Raw genomic sequence first — 21,548 nt, 5'->3', positions numbered from 1 at the left:
GAATAAAATGAGAGTTTTGTCGCAAGTCCAGAACTCAGTCCCTGATAAACTCGCGCTATTTGATTGACAGCTCCAGCGATTGTTAAGGGAGCGTTCTTTGATCGCTTTCTATATATAATTTAATCACCGTGTAAATAAAAGATTATTTTCATCCTACTAAGAGAAACAACGTGAAGTTGACCGTTTAGTCACTGGTCACTGATTTTGATGAATCATTACATATCAGATGAGGCATTAGAATTAACACAGTTACTTACATGTTGTTGCATTACTGTCGAGTCCATATCATAAAAGTCTGTTTCAAAAGCCTGTATTGAAATGTGACTGATTTACCAAAGAATCCACAGTGAAATGTACTGATACAAATAAATAATGCTCAACTGACACTCCTCTGTCCTTGTCATCTCACTAACACACCAGTGGGTGGGGCTAACGTTGCAATGATGAAGTAGGCGTTGATTTCTTCTGCGGAGGCGGCGTTTCACCATAGATAGGCACATTCCAGGATCAGTCGTTCGCTGGTTCTGATGTCAATGGAAGCTTTTATTGGACTAACAAGGAAGTTTTCAGTTCTGAAACTTACAGGATAATCTTATAGAACGATGACCTCTTATATATCAAAAGCTCAAAGAAAAGTTGATTTCTCAATTCATGACCCCTTTAATCAGTAGCATCCTGAACTGTTGTCACATTTTCTCAATAATTTTCACATTGAGTGCCATCCAGTTATTTTTCATTTTTTTAATCCAATTGTTTATGCAAAATATGTTTGTCTTGTTTTCCAGTACAAATATCTAACATTATTAAATCAAGATTTACTTGAGAATCAAAATGGCTTATCTGATGTCAAGTAAATATATCTTAATTTAAGAATTTTTAGATATTTGTACTGGAAAACAAGAGAAAAATACTGAGTTTTGCAGTGAGAGTAGTACAGTGCCAGTCTACCAGTCTGGTAACTCAATGAGTTAACAGCTTAAGAGTTCAACAGTGCAGCTCCTGTTTTTAGCATGTGTCGACACGACTGTGAGACGTTGTTTCCCTCAGACACCTGGAGTAGCTCTGCATGGAATGAGAGCTCATCCAAGTGCGTCTGTGTCCCATTTAGCATATTTCTACTACACACTAAATGTATGTACTTGGCTGGTGATGAGAAAGAGCGTACTAAGAAGGTAAAATTTATCGCACAACCCCCATTGTCACACACTGTATGTGTGTAGCTGAATTCATTCCTTTTGAACTCGCAGATCATCATTACTCCAGTCTTCAGTGTCACATGATCCTTCAGAAATCATTCTAATATGCTGATTTGCTGCTCAATAAACATTTTATAAACATTATTAATGTTGAAAAAAGTTGTGCTGCTATATATTTTTTGTGCAAACTGCTATTTTTCAATACATAGAAAGCATTTATTTGAAATACAAATCTTTTGTAACATTCTTTACTGTCACTTTTGATCAATTTAATGAGTCATTGCTGAATATATCACTAGTTTTTCATAGCAGAATCTAATGTTGTCAAGTAAAATCAGTGTTGAGCAGGTGGATGCATGTTTACTTCATACTTGATTTGTCGTTTTCTGAGAAACATCTTTTGACAAGTGTTGTGTTGTGCTCAGGTGTGTTTGTGAGCGGCGTCCTGCTTTAGGAATGGCGTGAGAGGGCAGTTATTTACCCCTCTGCACTCCGTTACTGCCCGCGGCTGCATGTTGAATGTTCTGGCCTCTTGACTTCAAGCCTGACTATTCTTAGCCACTGTATTTTGGGCTTAAGGCATTAGGATGCTAAGATTAGCCCCGGTTATCATTCTGTCTGAGTTAACTCCTCACGTAACTACATACCGGAAGGCTTTATTTATAATGCGCACTCTTTTTTAATAACAACAGGAGAAACAAACAATGAGATGTTTTCGAACTGAAGATTTTTTAGAGTCTCATGGGCGTTTTTTATTGCGTTCAGAGCACATGCCGCAGTATTTTTGGTGTTGATTGACACCTTTGGCCAGTGTTGTGGTTCTGTTTTGGTGGCGTGTGCTTTTTGTGGTTTGTGTATTCTGGGCCGGGGGCCCGATGGAGTCTCTGTGGCAAGAGATGGTTTCACAACGTGGCGGTTTTTATTTCATCGCCCGAACGTGGACATGATGCTGATATTCTGAGTTGAATGCAACTGTTACCCCCGTAACCCACCATCAAAGAATAACTGCGCGTGACCAGAGGAAGATTTTATTGTGTTAAATAAACACAAACGAGAGAATTGTTGGCATACGGTAAGAGTATAGAGCTACAGTACAGTATAAAATGAATTTGAAGAGCAGCTCAGAGTACTTGTTCATAGAAGAATTAGATAAAAATGTTTGCGTTCTCTGACGTGATTGCAGACTTTGGTATTTTGTCAAATCCGAGCACATCATTGAGATCTCTTCTGTATGAAAGTCCAGTTTCAGCCACAGTAGAATGCTTAAAGTGGACCATCGAAATAAAGTGTAACCAAAAAGAGAAATCATGCTTTGGTAAATCATGATTATGACATAAAAAGTCAAAATTTTGACATACTAAGTCACAATTATAAGATAAAAAGTCAGAATTATGACATAAAAGGTAAAAAATTATGAGATAAATGTCAAATTTATGACATACTAATCATAATCATGAGATTAAGTCAAAATTGTCTATGGAATTAAGTTGAATGACAAATCAAAATTATAAGATACTAAGTCTTAATAACGAGGTCATAATTATGACGTAAAAGTAAAATTATTTAGATAAAAGTCGCAATTATAACATACTAAGTCACAACTATCACAAAATATCAAAATTCTGACATAATAAATCATAATTATAACATACTTAGTCATTATTGAGGAAAAAGTTGAAATTATTACATACTAAGTCATAACTAACACCTAAAAAGATATGGCATAAAAAGTAAAAAATTATGAGATTAAAGTCACAATTATGACATACCAAGTCACAACTATCACATAAAAGTCAAAATTATGTCATAATATGTCACAGTTATGACAGTCATAGTTATGAGAAAAAGACGAAATGATGACATACTAAGTCATAATTATCACATAAAATGTCATTGACAAAAAGAAATAATTACAAAATCATATCAATTGTGAGATACTAGTGCTGCGTCCCAATTCGCTTACTTATACTACGTCCTAAAAGTATGTACTGTTTTTGTAAAGAAAAAGTACATACTTTTGAGTGTGTAGCAGAAGAGTATGCAAGCTTTGGGACATACTACCTCGTCATAACTGTGTCTTTAACGGACGTTCTGTCGCTTAGTTACGCAACCTGTAACTGTTTAAACTGTCCTGTCAATCATCTTAAATCCTCAAAATCCTCAACATTAAAAAAAAAAATTAAATTTCCTACCGTTTCGGAGAGAAATGTAGTCGCCAGTCATGGGTCTTTCATGCAATTACTCTCCTCATCTTTGCATAATGATGCATTTAGAAGTTAATGACCAAACGCATCATTATAAAAGTTCACAATGCTGTTGCAGATGAAATATAATGTGGATAACATTTAATAAATATCTTTTCGTCAGGTTATACTGATTATTAAACATTCAAGCCCCTTTATCTTAACCGCTCTGCTTAACCGTCGGTCTCGCATATCCATCATGTTTGTAGTTTTTTTTGACACTTTTCATTCGTATTTGTAGTTCTAATCGAATTCTCATCCACAGCGCAATGTGTTACGGGCAATATTAGCCGTTAGAAGTGTGCACGGATCTGCACTTCGAATTCGAAATGCCGGGTATCTTTGGAATACTCATTTCAACATACTACGATTTGGGACATACTAATTCTTTTTTCGAATACTATTTAGGACGGATAGTATGCGAATTGGAATGCAGCATAAGTCATAATGAGTCAAAATTATAACATAAAAAGCAGAAATTATGAGATACAAAGTCATAAATATGACATAAAACATGTCATTATTGTGACTTTTTATTTTTAATTCATTTTTTTTAACCTCATAATGACATCACATTAGCTACAGGCCCCGCCCACGACCGCTGACTGACAGTCCTGCATTACCATAGTGAAGGGAATGTGCCACAGATCTAATATACACATACAATTTTTGTAACGTTGCCTGCTATTTACGTTCACGGACATAACTAACTGTGTGTGTATTTGACAGTTTAAACAAAAAGTCACGAGACTTGTCTGTGTGTGTGCGCTCAGAAAACGATCCATTAGATGTTTAAACTGATATAGCTTTAAAACGCGTGGAAATAATCAACTTTAATGATGAAAGAAGAACTATGCTATCCGTGAGAGTGTTCGTGATATAGATGATAATCGAAACCAAGCAGCTGTCTTGTTAATATTTGGCAGAGAATCCGACTGAGGCAGGAACTGTGATTGTAGAAAGGGGGCGGGGCACAGCAGCTCATTTGCATTTAAAGGCACATGCACGAAAACAGCCTGTTCTTGACTGTAGTCAGAAATGGGTATTTACAACATGGATTTATGAATGATCTGTGAGGTATTTGAAGCTGAAACTTCACATTCTGGAGACACATGAGACTTAAATTACATCTTGTAAAAATGGGCATAACAGTTCCCCTTTAATTTACCAAAGCATTTTTTCCCTCATGTGTCAGAAATGGCCTTCCATACATCTGAATCTCAAGAGGAGACATGCATGAGAAACATCCTCACGAGAAACATCTAAGAAACAATTGAGTACTGTATATTATTGATATAATGATACCGAAAGAGATAAGATATGAAAATCTGTCTCGTTGTTGTTTCATTCTTATGGTTGTTTTTGTGCACTTTATAAAGAACACATGCGGAAAACAGCATATGCACTAATAGGTTTATTAGCGAGGAGTTTGGAGCAGCAGATTAAGGTCATGTTTACGAGCGCGTTTTTACAGCGCAGCTTTTTTAGGGCATGAGACCAGATCATTCTCTCTCTGAACACACACATATACTACACATATACCAAATGCCTTTCCTTTTTTCACTTGTGTAAAAATACATTAAGTGCAACTCAAACATGACAGTCACACGGTGTCTCGCTTTAGATTGAGCTCAAATAATATTTCGGCCTCGAACGGGAGGTTGTTGAAATACCTCCGTGTTTATGCTTGAGGCATTTGAAACAGACCCCATAAAAAGACCCTCCCTGTAGATTATGCCCGTAATTGCCCTTGGGTTTATTTAAAGAGCCTAAAGAAGGGTTTTAATGTGTCGTTTTTATGCAGCTAACACTGCAGTCCTTCGTATCTGACAAAAACACATATGTACTAGTCTCAGAAATCAGGTTGCAATCTGTGTGAGCAGTAAAACTGAGGTATTTAAACTGTATTTGTTCACAGTTAGCTAAAATGAATGAAACTTCTTGGGCAAAGTGGCATGTTACTGGAAAAGCTAAACAGTTATCGAATCTCAAGTGTATCTTTATTGCATTAAATCTTGTTTGAAGGGTATTTGCGCTGTCTCTCTCTCTCAGATTCAGAGGGGTTGTCTGCGGTGGGCACGTCTGGGGTCAGTATGCTGGATTGGGACCGTGATTCTGATGATTGGGAAAAGCAGTTACAGCGCGAGCTGCTTCTGATCCAGAGACAGCAGCAGATCCAGAAACAGCTACTCATCTCTGAGTTCCAGAAACAGCACCAGAACCTGCTGAGACAACACCAGGCCCAGCTCGAGGAGCACATCAAGGTACAACCTTCTAACAGGGAACGTCCCTGGATCTTTGGCTAATGTTCTGGCAAGGTTCTTTTAAAGGGGTGGTTGATTATGATTTCCCTTTTTAACTTTAGTTAGTGTGTAATGTTGCTGTTTGAGCATAAACAACATCTGCAAAGTTACGACACTTGTAGTTTCAATGCAAAGGGAGATATTTTCTTTTACAGAAATCGCTTTTTAAATGGCTGGTAGGGACTACAACAAGCTTTGTTCTGGGTTGGTGACATCACTAACCCTACAATTTGCATAAACCCCGCCCCCAAGAACACACAACAAAGGGGGTGAGGTCATGTTGGGCTGCTTTAGAGAAGATGAAGAGTTGTTGTAGTAGACTGTTGTTGTCATGCCGTCATTTTACGCCGGACTGCTTCACAAACGAGGCTCAATTCAACTCAGCTCCACAGCAACTACTGTACATACATTTATCCACTAACCATTCAGAAACGTCTAAAAGTTGTAACTTCTTCCTGAGTCTCTCCATCAGTGTCGACTCCGGTTTGAACAATGTAAGGCTGAACACCGTTACTGACAATCCTCATTTTGGCTGCGTGAGATTCTCCAGCTTTGTTGTTGTTGAGCTGTTAAAGCTCTTCTGGAAAGGGGGCGGGGAGCAGCAGCTCATTTGCATTTAAAGGAACACACACAAAAACGCTGTGTTTTTGCTCACACTCAAATAGGGGCAAATTTGGCAAGCTATAATAAATTATCTGTGGGGGATTTTCCATTGTAATCTTGAGTTTTTTCTGGGAATGAATACGTCAAAATATTCCTGATTTCATTAATTCACTCCCTATGGCATATGCAAAAGGGGTGGTTGAGTTAGTTAGTAGTGTGTTGAAACTTGAGGTTATGGTAAGGGGCGGGACATTTCCCAAACACGCTCAAAGCTCTTGACCAAATCACAAAACATTGGTTCAGCCGACCATTTAGAGTACATTGTGGTTTTCAGAAGGAGAGGCTCCATAGAAACAGGAACTAAACAAAGTTACTGACAGACTAGGAAGAGAGGAGCTGCATCATTGGAGGATATGAGGTGTTTCTGAACAATCAAACATGAAAATCTATTCTAGTAGAGCCCCAAAAAATGTAAGGACATGGCTTCTTTAATATTTGCATAACCAAGCAAAAAATGTTTTTAAACATTTGAAAAACTGGACATTTTAAATGTCAGATAAAATTCATGGGAACTTAATGTTTGCAAAAAGTTCTCTTTTACTGTGACCCCAGATGGAAAAAGCACACACTGCAAATAAACATGCAAACTTTGCAGTTATCATACTGTTTAGAAAGTGTAATCATAACTTGTTAAACTAATATGAGAGAAAAATCACCAACCTGACTATACTGCAAAATAATGATTTTTCAATACATTTTTCATAGAACAAGACTTCTCATTTTACATAACTTTGTATCTCAAGTAAATGATTGGAAATGTTTAATCTTGATATAAGATTGTTCAGGTATTTGTACTGGAAAACAAGACAAATTTTACTGAGGAAGAACATAATTTTCAGTGTGTGCAAGTTTAACTCTGCTAAATAAAAAAGTTAACCTGGTTACTATATTTGTTATCCGTTTGAGGATACCAGGAAGTCACATGCAATGACGACAATGTGACATAACCATCCATATAAAGCTTTGTTTACATGGAGCAAACTCCACCCACTGAAATGATGCCGTTGACCCATTCATTAGTCAAATCAAGACGCTGTTTGTGTCAGATATTTGTAGATCGGAAAAAGCTGATCTTCCTGTTTGAAGCAGGTCAGTGTGGTTTAAGGTCACTTGGCTGACCTGCAGGAAACGAATCGATTTAGTCGGAAGTTTAGATAATCTCATTACTTCAGCGTGTGTGAAGCATCACAAGGAGAGTGAATGAGTGAGCACAAGAGGAAGAGTTGAAACTGGATGCTGATTGGTCACAAGAGTAAATCACTAAATATCAAAGTAATGGTCTTCTACCCTTAAGTGCTGCAATTTTTCATTTTTTTAGTGAATCTTGAAACTTTATGTGAAATATTTTGTTTGAAAAGTATGTTTTCTGATAAATTAGATTTAGACTGAATGCTTTAAATGTTCAAATACTTCTTGGGGATACTGTATATCACTAATACATCAATCTGAGGTCAGTTTGACCTCTAAATATCAACATCAGCCTCTGGAATCAGCCATGTGCATGTGTCTGGTTATGATGGAGATTTTAGCTGAGTTTTTCTCTGTCTGTCAGCTCCAGCAGGCTCTGTTAACTCTCCGACAGCAGCAGGAAGTGTTTGCTGAGGAGCGTCGGCTGGTGGGTGAGGAGGAGAGAGAGGAGGTGCGAGAGGACGAGAAGGAGCTTCACAGGAGAGAAACACAGAAACACCAGCCCCACAGACGGAAGGAGCGATCCAAAGAGAGTGAGCAAACACTAGTGTATTAAATTAATAATGACAGTATTTTTGTTTTTGCTTGTTTTTTTTTATTTTTAGCAACATTTCAGCTATGACTTCATCCTGAAAATTATTGGAGTCACCACTAGGTGACGCTGTTTCTGCACACGTCTCTCCTTTCTGAGTTGCAGATGTAACTTGAGCAGTGAGAAAATAAAAAAAAATGGCATTGAAATTATATATATATATATATATATATATATATATATATATATATATATATATATATATATATATATATATATATATATATATATATATATATATATATTAATAGTAAATACTATAATTAATACTACTATTCATATTACTATATAAAAATATTAAGGTTTATATTAAGTTATATTAACTTTTCCAGTCACCTGAATAAAAGTTTTAACAATATCACATTTTATTATCGCACAAAGCAAATGAGATCTTTTAAATTACTATATTGCAAGGAAAATATAATTATATTATAATAATATAATATTAAATATTTTTTATTATAAATATTATATTTTAATTATAATTAACAGTTATATTTAAATATTAAAATATCAAATTATATAAAAGTACTGTATGCTTGAGATAATGTCAAGCATACAGCAAATGAGATAATTTCATTTTATTCATTTTAATAATTTAATTATAATTATTAATATTTAATCTTATTTATTATAATAATGATAACAATATAATACAAGTATATAATTAAATATTATATTTAATAATTATAATTATTAAATAAACATGAAATAATTAAATATTATATTTATATCATTAACAATAATATTTAAATACAATATATAAATATAAAATTATATAAGTACTATATGCTTGAGAAAATGTCAGGCATACAGCAATTATTAAAATTACTTGATTACAAGAATAACAATTAGGTTTTAAAGAAAATATTAATAAAATACATAAATATGAACAATTAAATTGAAAATAAATGTATTAAAATAAATTTATTAAATTATTTAAATATAGATATTAAGGACAAACAGTTTATAAATTAACTTATATATATATATATATATATATATATATATATATATATATATATATATATATATATATATATATATATATATATATATATATATATATATATATATATATATATATATCCATTACATATTAAGTCATTAGATATTAATAATCGCATATAGACTGACGTTTAATTTAATCTGTCATAAAGTTGAATTAGGTTTCTACCATGTTTTCCGCAGGTGCGATGGCAAGTACTGAAGTTCGGCAGAAACTGCACGACTTTCTGATGAGTAAATCGGCTAAAGACCCGTCTGTGTCCGGCGCCGGTTACCCTCTCAGCCGCTCGAAACTGTGGTACAGGTACATCAGCCTCCTTCAGCTCCAGTCAACAGCATTATCTGTTCCATGTGAATGTTTAATAAAACAGAATAGAATGTGAGTAGAATCAAAAGTATCAAAAGTGTAACGCGCTGTCATGATGTCATCACAGCTCCGCCCACCCGGGTCCTGCAGAGCAGAGCTCCCCTCCGCTAGGAGAGACTCCGCCCACCTTCAAATACCCTCTGACCTCTGGCCTGGACTACAGAGAGGACTTCCCTCTCAGGAAGACTGGTAGGTCAGAGTTCAGAGGTCACGCTGAAGAATCCTGTCCTATGATCCTTACGAAATCAGTATAATCTGAGACATGTTTGGAAGCTGTCAGGTTTGGGTCTTTGAGAACGGCAGTGGGCTGATGGGAAGTGTGTGTGGGTTTGACACAGTGAATGGTTCTTGAATCTGATTATATACAGAAGTCTTATACTGTAAGTCATTGTGTTTTGCATGTTATTCCTATTGGCTCAATTTGATTAGTCAAGATTGAATGAAAACCTTGTGAGCTGCTTTGCTGCTGTTTACTTCCTACATAGTCAGCTGCCTTCTAATGCACATAATGTTTCCAGTACAAATTTATAAACATTCTTAAATTAAGATATCTGAGAAGCAAAATTACTTAAGATATTAAGTCTTATTTTCTGAAGAATGTATCAAAATTTAGTGCGTTTATGCTTAATAAAACAAGACAAAATATATAATTTAAAGGTAAAACTAGATTGTTCTTCTTACCCCATTGACAGATATATTTTCAACTCACTTTATTTATATATTTTCCTTCCCAAGCATCTTGATTTAAGATTTTTTAGATATTTGTAATGGAAAACAAGACAAAAATACAACGCAAGGAAAACATTTTTGAAGCGCTAACTTTCTCAGAGCTTCGCAAATGTTTTGGTTCTCTCAAAGTTATGAACAAACGTTCCTCCAGTAACATTAATAGAGCGTTCATTCAAAGTTATCTGGCCATATTTAAATGTTTTATCATTTCAGAGAACATTCAAAAGTACCGTTCCCATAATGTTTGCAAAACGGAATGTTTCTGTTCGTTCAAAAAAAAAAAAGTTTTCAAAACATTTAAAAAAATTGTCAGAACATTCAAAATTAATGTTTTCATAATTTAGGCCCACTGAGTTTTTCCTCCGTTTAAAAAAAAAAAAGCGTCAACATTAAAATGCAAAAACACGCTATGAAGCGCTGTCAAGAGCATGCCAAACCAACAGATGGCGATATAACCCTAACCGTAAAGACATGTTGGCCTGTCAGAAGCCTGGAGAAAGGATTATTACTGGTTCCGGTTCCGACTTCACATGCCAAAATCTTCTGTTTGACCATCTACATGACAACAATGCAACCACAGTTTCTAAAAATCTTCACCATGGAGTTCAGTTCAGTTCAGTTTCAGTGACCGGATACTGTGTTTTTGCGTGTGGACGAACGGCCAAACCGCAGAGAAAAAGCTGCTTTTGTATTGAATTAAGTTTTTAATCAATGTCTCTCTTAGTTTGTTTGACCAAATGGATGGATTATTTTAGTTTGTTTGACCGAAATGCAGTATAATTTTGATGCTGTCTATGTAGGGTGCCCACTTGGTTTTGTAACAGAGCTCAGTGACCTCCAGCGAGGGCGATCTGACCTGATGTGTGTTCTTGCTCCAAGCTCGTGCAGAATCTAACAGCATTACATGAATGTCACAGGGGCTCGGCGGAGGTGACACTGCCTAAATGTTTGCAGATGAATCTGGCTGATATTTAATCACTGGGTTCAAGGGTCAACTGAGCATGTCACTGAGCTTGGTGGCCTGTGGGCAAAGCTAAATGGGGCTGGTGAGTGACCCTGTTTAGCTTTAGGGTCAGCGTGGTGAGAATTACCATGCTTGTGCCCGCAGTGTGCCCCGGGGCGGCCGGTGCCGAGGTTTGCAAACAATTACCCGGCGGAGGGGTTGTAGAGACGAGAGCCGGGCCGGGCAGAGGGGTCCAGCTCTCTGGCGCAGAGGTTAACTCGTCCTGCAGGCGTAAGCAGGAAGTAGGTGGCTTTGGGTCGTACGGTTGCGAATCACCTCAGATGAGTGTTCAGGATGGTCATTGTGAGCATTTGACCTTTCAAATGGGATTGTTTTGCATGTTTTATTGTCTGCTAATGTCTGAGTGCTTAGTGATGTTATGTTTAAAAGTATGATTTTTAAATGTTTTATATTAATGTTTGCGCTCACCAAAGCTTCATTTGTTTGATCAAAAATACGGTAAAACTGATTAGTTTGATTCCCTGCACAGCATTTTACATAAGTTCTGCCAAATATTGGAAAAAGTAAGTTACGCTACCATTTGAAAGTTTGTGTCCGTAATATTTTTAATGGTGAGCAGAAGAGGCTTCTTTCACAAACAAGGCTATTTATTTGATCAAAAATACAGTAAAGACGGTGCGTATGATTTACTATTTCATTTTCTTGATTTGTTAAATCATGCACACGATTTATTATTTCATTCCCTCAATTTATTAATTCGTTTGCATGATTTACTATTTCGTTCCTTCGATTTACCAATTTAGCCTACTATTTTTTTCTGCAAGTAGGTGTATTTCTGATTATTATCAATGTTAAAAAAAGTTGTGCTGCTTCATATTTTTGTGCAAAGTTGAAAGAACAGCAAACTTTTCTGACATTATAAATGTTTTTACTGTCATTTTTGATCAATTTAATGCATCCTTGCTGAAGAAACGCATATTTCAAACAAAAATGATAGTCTTTTGAACGGTACACAGTAATAGTAAAAGTGATGCTTGACTTTGCACACACCACAAAAAAAGTACATCTGAAAACATGCTCACTTTTCCGGGAACTCGTATTTGAGTCAACATGATCTTCAACCTCGGATATTTTCTGCATATTTCGGCTTTAGTTGCGAGGCTGATTTCGAGATGAGTTTGCAGAGGAAGGTGATACGACTGACTCAATGATAAGACTGAAACCCTTTTCAAAGGAAATGTAAATATAGACCTGGTTTTCATCCAGGCACTGTTTTCACGGAATTTCCAGCATGGCCTAAAAAGCGGGAAGGGGGTCCTGAGGCTCAACGGGCCGGAATACCGCAAACCTCCGGGGAGATTTTTCCTGAGCGCAGGGGTCTGCTCTGCCTCAGGCCGCATCAGAGATCAGCGCGAAACCCGTGGGGCGTCTTTTCATCCCCTCTCAATAACTCAGGTAACAGCTTTTAAAAAGAGGCCCGTCCGGTACATTAGGGGGATACAAAAACAACAGGAACGATGCAAAAGCTAAAAAAAAATGAAAAGAAAAACAGCCTGCTTTTTTTGTCAATGGAATAATTTGTCTACGCTGACAAGACAGTCTGCAGGGCCACTTCCTGTGGCTCCAGTTTCAGACTGTAGATCAGAACGAAGAAAGATAGAGCAGAAGCGGCCAATTAAAACACAAAACACCTCCCTGTGCCTGAACGGAATGATTTTTTTTTTATGACTGTAATCACTCCCACAATGAGCAGTTTCATATCCAGCATTCAAAATGTTTAAGCATGGCTAGCTAAACATGAAAACTGTTTTTATGTATGAATTGAAATATCAAACAACTGTGTGTAGACTCTCCTGTTTAAATGACGTTTTGAGGCCTCATTCCCGGTAGATTCCCTCTCAGATTCGGCCAGGCAGGGGGTGTCGGGGTGATCATGAAGGTAGCTCTTGTTCTTTGCCCTGGTCAGGACCCTTTTCAGCTGAATGATTGACAGGTGTGAAGGGGGGGCGGGATGCTGAGTGGTCGTGATGTGCAGGCGACAGATCTGTTTGTGTAAGGAAAGAGAACAGTGGGAGAGACACTGGAATACTGCTAGTGCAGGCACCATTATTACTTACAACTAGTGATTTGGATGTTTTGTGTGCTCTGTAAAATGAAAATGAATTTTTTAGACAGAGCCGGTAAGCATCCACCTAGCAAATACCCAGAATATCCATGCAACTACATAGCAACACCCTGGCAACCATCTAAAACATCATAGTAACCTCATAGTAACATGCTGTAAACCACTCAGAACACCTTAGCAACTGCATAGCAACCACAGAGAACATTCTAACAACCAGCCAGGAATGTGCTAAAAACTACTCAAGAACACCTTACGAAACCCATAGCAACACCCTGGCAACCATCTAGAACATCATAGTAACCTCATAGCAACATGCTGTAAACCGTTCAGAATACCTAGGAACAGCATAGCAACCACACAGAACATTCTAACAGCCACCCAGGAATGTGCTAAAAACTACAAAATACTTTTTCAAACTGCACAGCAACACCCTGGCAACCATCTAAAACACCATAGTAACATTATAGGAACATGCTGTAAACCGCTTAGAACTCCTTAGAAACCGCACAACAACCACAGAGAAAATTCTAGCAACGTGCTAAAAACTACAAAATACTTTTTCAAACTGCACAGCAACACCCTGACAACCATCTAAAACATCATAGTAACATTATAGGAACATGCTGTAAACTGCTTAGAACACCTTAGAAACCGCACAACCACAGAGAAAATTCTAGCAACCACCCAGGAATGTGTTTAAAAACTACTGAAGAACACTTTAGCAGCCACATAACAACACCCTGGCAACCCTATATAATACCATAGTAACCTCATAGCAACATGCTGTTAACCACTCAGAACACTTTAGCAAGTGCATAGCAACCACAGACAACATTCTAACAACCATCCAGGAATGTGCAAAAATTACTGAGGAATAATTTATCAGCCACATAGCAACACCCTGGCAACCATCTAGAACATCATAGTAACCTCATAGCAACATGCTGTAAACCACTCACAACACCTTAGCAACAGCATAGCAACCACAGAACATTCTAACAACCACCCAGGAATGTGCTAAAAACTACTGAAGAACAATTTAGCAACCACATAGCAACACCCTGGCAACCCTATATAATACCATAGTAACCTCATAGAAACATGCTGTAAACCACTCAGAACACCTTAGCAAGTGAAAAGCAACCACAGAGAACATTCTAACAACCATCCAGGAATGTGCAAAAACTACTGAGGAATAATTAGCAACCACATAGCAACACCCTGGCAACCATCTAGAACATCATAGTAACCTCATAGCAACATGCTTTAAACCACTCAAAGCACCTTAGCAACAGCATAGCAACCACAGAACATTGAACAACAACCCAGGAATGTGCTAAAAACTACTGAAGAATACTTTAGCAACCACATAGCAACACCCTGGCAACCATCGTAGCATTATGACAGTAAGTTTTGCATTGGCGAGAACCACTTAAATTTTATTCAAACATATAAACATCTATATTTACTACATTACTACTAATAACTTGGTATTAGCCACCAGCGACTTAAATTAAAAACACTGTTTAATTCAGATCCTGTATTGAATTACGATTTTATTGTAGGAGCAGTAACTGTTGTGACTAGGGTATTTTGGTGGGAACTATAGTTTTTATGGATTGAGCGCTCTGGTGTGAGGTGCTGTGGTGTAGTAGTGGCTATCAATCTGTGCTGGTTTGTCAGGAGGAGCTGAACCTGTTACATCTGGTAATGTAGGAGGTGTGTACATTCCCATTCCTCCACCATATGGAACTGGTCAGCAGCAGCTAAACAAGCCTCGCAGGTGCTTGTGAGATTGGTGGACGGGCCGCCGTCACCCGCTCATGCCATGTAACTCCGTCCCACAGGTGTTTGTTTAAGGAAGCTTGAGTCGGGCTACACTGAAAATGCCCTTTAATGACGCGGCCCAACGTAAACATGCCGACCGCTCTGCGTATTTTCCCTACGTATTAAAAATGTGTAAATCCTTCCCGCTAATTGCTGGGCAAATATTTTTGCGGTATTTTTCTAATAGCTCTTATTCATCATGTGTCAGAGAGACTAAATTACAGTATTTCACCATCGCTGTGATCTGTGATCTCTGCCAAATGCTCCTGAAACTCAAAGCATCCTTTTCATTGCGATCAACCTTTTTTGTCAGCCGTCTTCCATTTTATTAATCAATTATGTGAGGCTCTTTAATCGCTTGTAACATTTTTTGGGTTAACAGCCAAAATAACGGCCTGTTGGGTTTTTCCCGAACGAAAGCCGTAGGACTGTAGGGTTTCAGTGGTGGAAATAACTTCGGAAAATCTAAATTTAAGTTGTAATCTGTTGTATCCTTGATCTATATGTATTGTGAAGTCAGACACATTCAAAAGGCCTCACAGTCAAGTATTTGTGTGCGCGTGTTTACTATTTATCCCCAAAAGTTTAGGTAAGTCTGACAAACCCACATTTATTAGAATAATTTGTAATTCATAATATTCAAAAGAACTTTTGTTTTTGTCAACTGTTTATCTTTTAGGGGTAGGATGTAGCCATTTTATTTTAATTATAAAAATAATTATATTTAATTTCAATTTTATTCTGTTTTTTTTAGTACATTTTAATTGTATAATTATATTGAATGTACAGTTGTATGTACAATATTTAATTTCAATTTTATATTATTTTGTTATAATTTTGTATTTTGTTTTTATTATAAATATAATTATATTTAATTTCACTTTTATTTTATTATTATTGTATTATTAGTTGTTTTATTATAAATATAATTTAATTTCAATTGTATTATTTTATTACAATTTGTATTTTATTTTCTATTATACAATACAATTATATTTAATTTTCAATTTTATTTTATTATTTTGTTATACATTTTTATTTTATTTTTATTACAAATAAAATTATTTTTTAATTTCATTTTTTTATTTTTTTATTTTAATTGTATTATTTTATATATACTATATAATTAATAATATAATATATTATATTATAATATAATATATTATTATATAAGATATAATATATAATTAATTTAATTTCCATTTTATTATAATATTTATTTTATTTTTATTATCAATACAATTATATTTTATTTAAATTTTATTTTATTATTTTAATATCCATTTTATTTTTATTATGAATACATTTATTTTTATTATGAATACAATTAGATTTATTTCAATTGTATTATTTTGTTCTAAATAATTTTTATTTCACTATTTTATTAACACTAGTATATTATCACCGTTCGGTCTTTGCAATAGTGTGTGTGTGTGCATGTGTTTATTTTCATATCCCTCATCTCCCTTCATCTCTGTCCTCAGCCCACAGTGTGTTGTAATCATGTCAGTCTCCTGATGTGTGTATCTTTGATGCCCACTCAGCGGTCAGACCGGCGGTAGGTGGCGTCTATAGGGCGGCTGGCTTTCCAGTGTATCCTGAGTAAAATCCAGGGAATTTTGGTACTCCATAGGTCATAGTGGTACAAAAAAAAAAAAAGATAGAGGATTTCCCCTTTTTCCCAAGCCAAATCTCCCTCTGTCTGTGCCGATATCTCTGTTAGTTTAAACACGGCTACCGTAGAGGTTTGTGGTTGGCAGGCTGGCAGGTACTGGACTCCTACAGCCTACGGAGAGCTGTTGGACAGATTTAATGTCCTCCAGATGAACGATGGAATTGATCTTCCAGTTCTTACCTCATTACAGCTGGGAGATATCCCAGAATTCCTCAGTGTGGCTGGACCACGGCCACACATTCACTCAGCAGGTTCTGTGAGCTGCCTCGTCAGTATATGGACATATATGCACTGAAGTCACCATTTTATTATTATTTTTTTAGTTATATTTTATATCTATATTTGACAGGTCATTAAATCCTAAAATGTTGTAAAAGTAAAATCGTAAAAATGTTCTACACAGTATAAATCTTTAGAGTAATTTTAAATTATCTTATAATTCAATTTTTTATCAACGTTTTGAGAGCAGGTTTCGGTTTTTCTAAGCCCCTCCTTTCCAAGAGCCTCCTCTGCTCTGATTGATCAGACTAAAACTAAATTTAATTGAAGATCATCTCAAAATAGCCAAATTTCGGATAATTAATCGGCCTGGCAGAAATAGCTAATGCAATCTGTTTTCTCTTTCCTCTCAGCATCTGAGCCCAATCTGAAGGTCCGGTCCAGACTCAAGCAGAAGGTTTCTGAGAGAAGAAGCGGACCTATACGCCGCAGAGACGGCAGCGTTCTCGTCACGCCACTGAAAAAACGAACTTTAGAACTAACAGGTGAGCAAACAACAGTTGCTTGAGCTAAACGACCATCTATCTGCAACCTGAAACAGAGATAAACAGATCTTCTAGCAGAAAAAAGGAGAGAAAATCTCAGCCAATTTGATGTTTGATATACACACCAATGAGCTTCAATTGTGGGCGGAGCTCACAGTCAGTATTGGCTGGCTGCTGTCCTCTCTTTAAGCACTTCCTGTTCTCCTCTCATCTAGATTCTTCGACCAATGAGAGCCCTGCAGGTTCTGGACCGAGCTCACCCATTGGCTTGTGCAGCAATGAGAACGGAGCAACATACCGAACCAGCACCAACCAAATTGAGGTACCAAGAAACTTTTCTTTATAAACTCAATTAAGGGGTTATTATATATAATGTTCCATTTTATATGATTATAATTTCATTTTAGCCAATTAGTTATCTGATATTTGCAATTGTGAGATTCTATAAAATTAACATTAACTTTTACTTTTAATAGCTTTATTATGACATGGGAAATGACTAACAATACGTGTAGGATGCAAGTATTAATAGAAATGTCTGAATATCATTGCATTGGAAAACAAAGTATCAAAGCAAGTGGCAAATCTGTGATCAAATAATGCACAAGCTTTTCTCCGAACTCATTTTTTTTTTAGCCATTTTTGTAGTGTGTTATAAAGGAACTGTTTTTGTGTGTGTGTGTTTTGCTTGTAAAGTGTATTGTGATGTTTTATTGCCATTTGCTTTGTTATATTTAAGTCAATGTCATTCTTATATTTACGTACCAGTCCACTCTTTTAACTAACAGGTTAATAATACCCTTCAGCACACAGAGGCAGCTGTGGAACATTTTTTCATGCACTTGCGTGCAGTTTTGAGCCCATGATTGCATTTTTGGGAACTGAACCATAGACCCCAAAAACTGAAACTAAATAAAATCCTCCATTATAGTCCCGTGCCTCATTACTTTTATCAGACTATGAGGTGAATGAGTCGGGGCCCCCGAATGATCTGTCGTTTGGAGCTGAGCATACACAGACCCCGTCCCGGGGCGCTTGTACCATCAGCCTGACAAACAAAAACATGGAAACATGCATTTAAAATCCCATCTGAACATCAAGGCAGCATGTTATAAAGTTCTATGAAGTTTGAAGGTGTGTGTGTGTGTGTGTGTGTGTGTGTGTGGCAGTGCTGTGCTGAACTAACTGTGACAGCTCTTTTCCGCTGCGGTTTCTGGCTGCGCTGGCGTTTGGGGAAGGGGGTGAGGGGCTCTGTGATGGTGAGGTTTATTTCTCCTGTGAAGTTCTGCCCAAGCATTTCCTCATGGGCTGCGGGCCAGCAAACTCTCCTCCTGTCGGCACACAGCCTGTTGAGTTCATCCTCACATGAGAGATGGCTAAACCTTCAGCCAGCCGTTAGTGAGGGTGTGTGATCATGAGATTTCACTACTTCAAAACTATGACCTAAAGATGACATCACATCATTAACACACACACACACACACACACACACACACTGTTTACTAATACTGACTGACATGAGGCAGAAGTACCCATAACACTCTAGAAAACACCCAAACTGCATAGAAGCACACTAAAAACCATTCACAACACCCTAGCAAGCACATAGAACAACCTAGCAACACCCTAACAACCACTAGGGAATATTCAGAACACCCTAGAAATCACAAAAAAAAAACAAAAACCTAGCAAACATCCAGAATTGCATAGCAACACATTAAAACAATTACAACACCTTAGCCAGCACATAGAACACCCTAGCAACACCCTAACAACTACTAGAGAACATTTAGAACACTAGCAATCACTAGGGAACATTCAGAACACTCTAGCAACCTTCCAAAACTACATAGTAGCACACAAAAAACATTCACAACACCCCAGCAAGCACATAGAACACCCTAGCAACCACTACAGAATATTCAGAACACCCTAACAACCACTAAAGAACATTCAGAACATTCTAGCAACCATCAATGACCGCATAAAAGCATTCACAACTCCCCCCAGGTGAAAAAAAAGTACACTTCTATAATTCGCGCACTAATTTTGTACTTAATATACTAAAAATTCTTCTTTGGTACTAGATCATCTTAAGAACATCTAAGTGTACTCAACTGTGCTATTTTGAGACACCATGAAATATGAACTTATATGTGCTTTTAATATACTATCTCTGTATTTAAAAATTTATTTAGTTACCACCTGTAGTACACTATGGGTTCAAATGTACTATAAGTGGCATCTAAATATTTTTTTTAAATACAGAGATAGCATATTAAAAGCACATTTTAGTTCATATTTCATGCTGTCTCAAAATAGCACAGTTGAGACGATCTTAAGAAGTACTTAAGAAGAATTTTTAGTATATTAAGTACAAAATTAGTGCGCGGAAATAGAGCACTTTAAGTATATTATAGCAATGTACTTTTTTTTCACCTGGGCCTAGCAAGCACATAGTACACCCTAGCAACCACTAGAGAACATTCAGAACACCCTAGCAAACATTCAGAACTGCATAGTAACACCCTAGCAACCATATAGAAGCCACAGTGACTTCTAGAGAACATTAAGAATACTCTAGCAATCATCTAGAACTGCATAGCAACACACTAAAACCATTTACTATACCCAGCATCCATAAAAAACCCTACAAACCACTAAAGAGCATTCATAACACTCTAGTAACTATTCAAAACTGCATAGCAACAACCTAGAAACCATCAAGTGTTAAAGGGCTAAAGTGAAATCTCATTGGTCCAAAATCCCACTCCTTAAGGCCAGTTCACACCGCTCCCGACAGACGGCGACAGATACTTGCACGCATTTTGTTGGATCAGTTGGTGTCTGTCGGAGTTTGTTTTTGCTGGTTGAACATGCTGAATCTGAGTAAGAAGTGACTGTAATCTGGTCGGTGCTGTTCTGCATCTGTCGGTGCAGTGTGAATTGGCCTTTACAGTTAGAAAGCATTCTGATTGGCTGTGATGGTGGAACACACACACACACACACAGATTGACTGCTGCAATCTCTCCCTCTGAACACTTATGAGAGGTTACATCATTGACACGACAGACTGCTGGTTATGTGACAGCGGAACCTCATTCAGATTTTCTCGAAGCATCAATGAAGCACAATCCCGTGCTGTATTATCGTTGCTCTAACTGTGTGACGCTGCATGAAGTAAGAGGTGATGTAACGCTGTCTGTCTCTCTCCTCCAGCGGTGTCTGTCTCAGAGCGGCGTCCTACAGACGGATGGATCCATGTCCCTGTTGAATCTCTACACGTCCCCCTCTCTGCCCAACCTCACGCTGGCTCTGCACCCTGCTCACGCTCACATCTGCGTAAGTTCCTGTCCATCACAGACACGCATATGAACCATGAGGTCAAACTTTTCGAAGATACAATTTCTCCATTGTAGTCTTCAGTTTTCTTCTGGGAACGAACATATCACAATATTCCTCATTTAAATAATTCCCACCCAAGGCATATGCAAAATAAAGGGGTGGGGCTTGGTTGAGTTAGTTAGTAGTGTGTTGAAACTGGCTGTTATGGTAAGGGCCGTTGACCAATGGTTGACTGGATCACAACACACTGCTCCAGTTGACCAATCAGAGCACATTGTGCTTTTCAGAAGGAGGGGCTTCATAGAGACAGGAACTAAACAGAGCGTTACTGACAGACTGGGAAGAGAGGAGCTGCAACAATGGAGAATATGAGTAAAATAATGAACATTCAAGCATGAAAACCTGTTCTAGTAGAGCCAAAAACCAACATCAAGAGCACACTAAAAACATTCACAACACCCTAGCAAGCACATAGAACACCCTAGCAACACCCTGGCAACTACTAGAGAACATTTAGAACACTAGCAACCACTAGGGAACACGCAGAACACTCTAGCA

At 37.1% G+C, this 21,548-nt stretch overlaps 1 protein-coding gene across 4 annotated transcripts in view; it reads left to right on the top strand.

The window, feature by feature from the left end:
- The window catches only part of LOC137037284 (histone deacetylase 9-B), a 43,952-nt gene that overhangs the window by 12,808 nt on the left and 9,596 nt on the right, over positions 1 to 21,548 (top strand). For all 4 annotated transcript variants that reach the window (XR_010897274.1, XM_067411146.1, XM_067411147.1 and 1 more), the window contains 7 exons: positions 5,492 to 5,703; positions 7,958 to 8,126; positions 9,377 to 9,497; positions 9,628 to 9,749; positions 17,513 to 17,644; positions 17,860 to 17,966; positions 20,865 to 20,987. Coding sequence is in view for 3 of the 4 variants with exons in the window: in XM_067411145.1 (XP_067267246.1) it covers positions 5,492 to 5,703; positions 7,958 to 8,126; positions 9,377 to 9,497; positions 9,628 to 9,749; positions 17,513 to 17,644; positions 17,860 to 17,966; positions 20,865 to 20,987 (986 nt within the window). In the remaining variant the exon portion in view is untranslated. The remainder of the gene's footprint in view (positions 1 to 5,491; positions 5,704 to 7,957; positions 8,127 to 9,376; positions 9,498 to 9,627; positions 9,750 to 17,512; positions 17,645 to 17,859; positions 17,967 to 20,864; positions 20,988 to 21,548) is intronic.

Source organism: Chanodichthys erythropterus, chromosome 15, assembly GCF_024489055.1.
Source record: "Chanodichthys erythropterus isolate Z2021 chromosome 15, ASM2448905v1, whole genome shotgun sequence".
Taxonomy (NCBI): domain Eukaryota; kingdom Metazoa; phylum Chordata; class Actinopteri; order Cypriniformes; family Xenocyprididae; genus Chanodichthys; species Chanodichthys erythropterus.
This window is presented reverse-complemented; position numbering and strand designations above follow the sequence as displayed.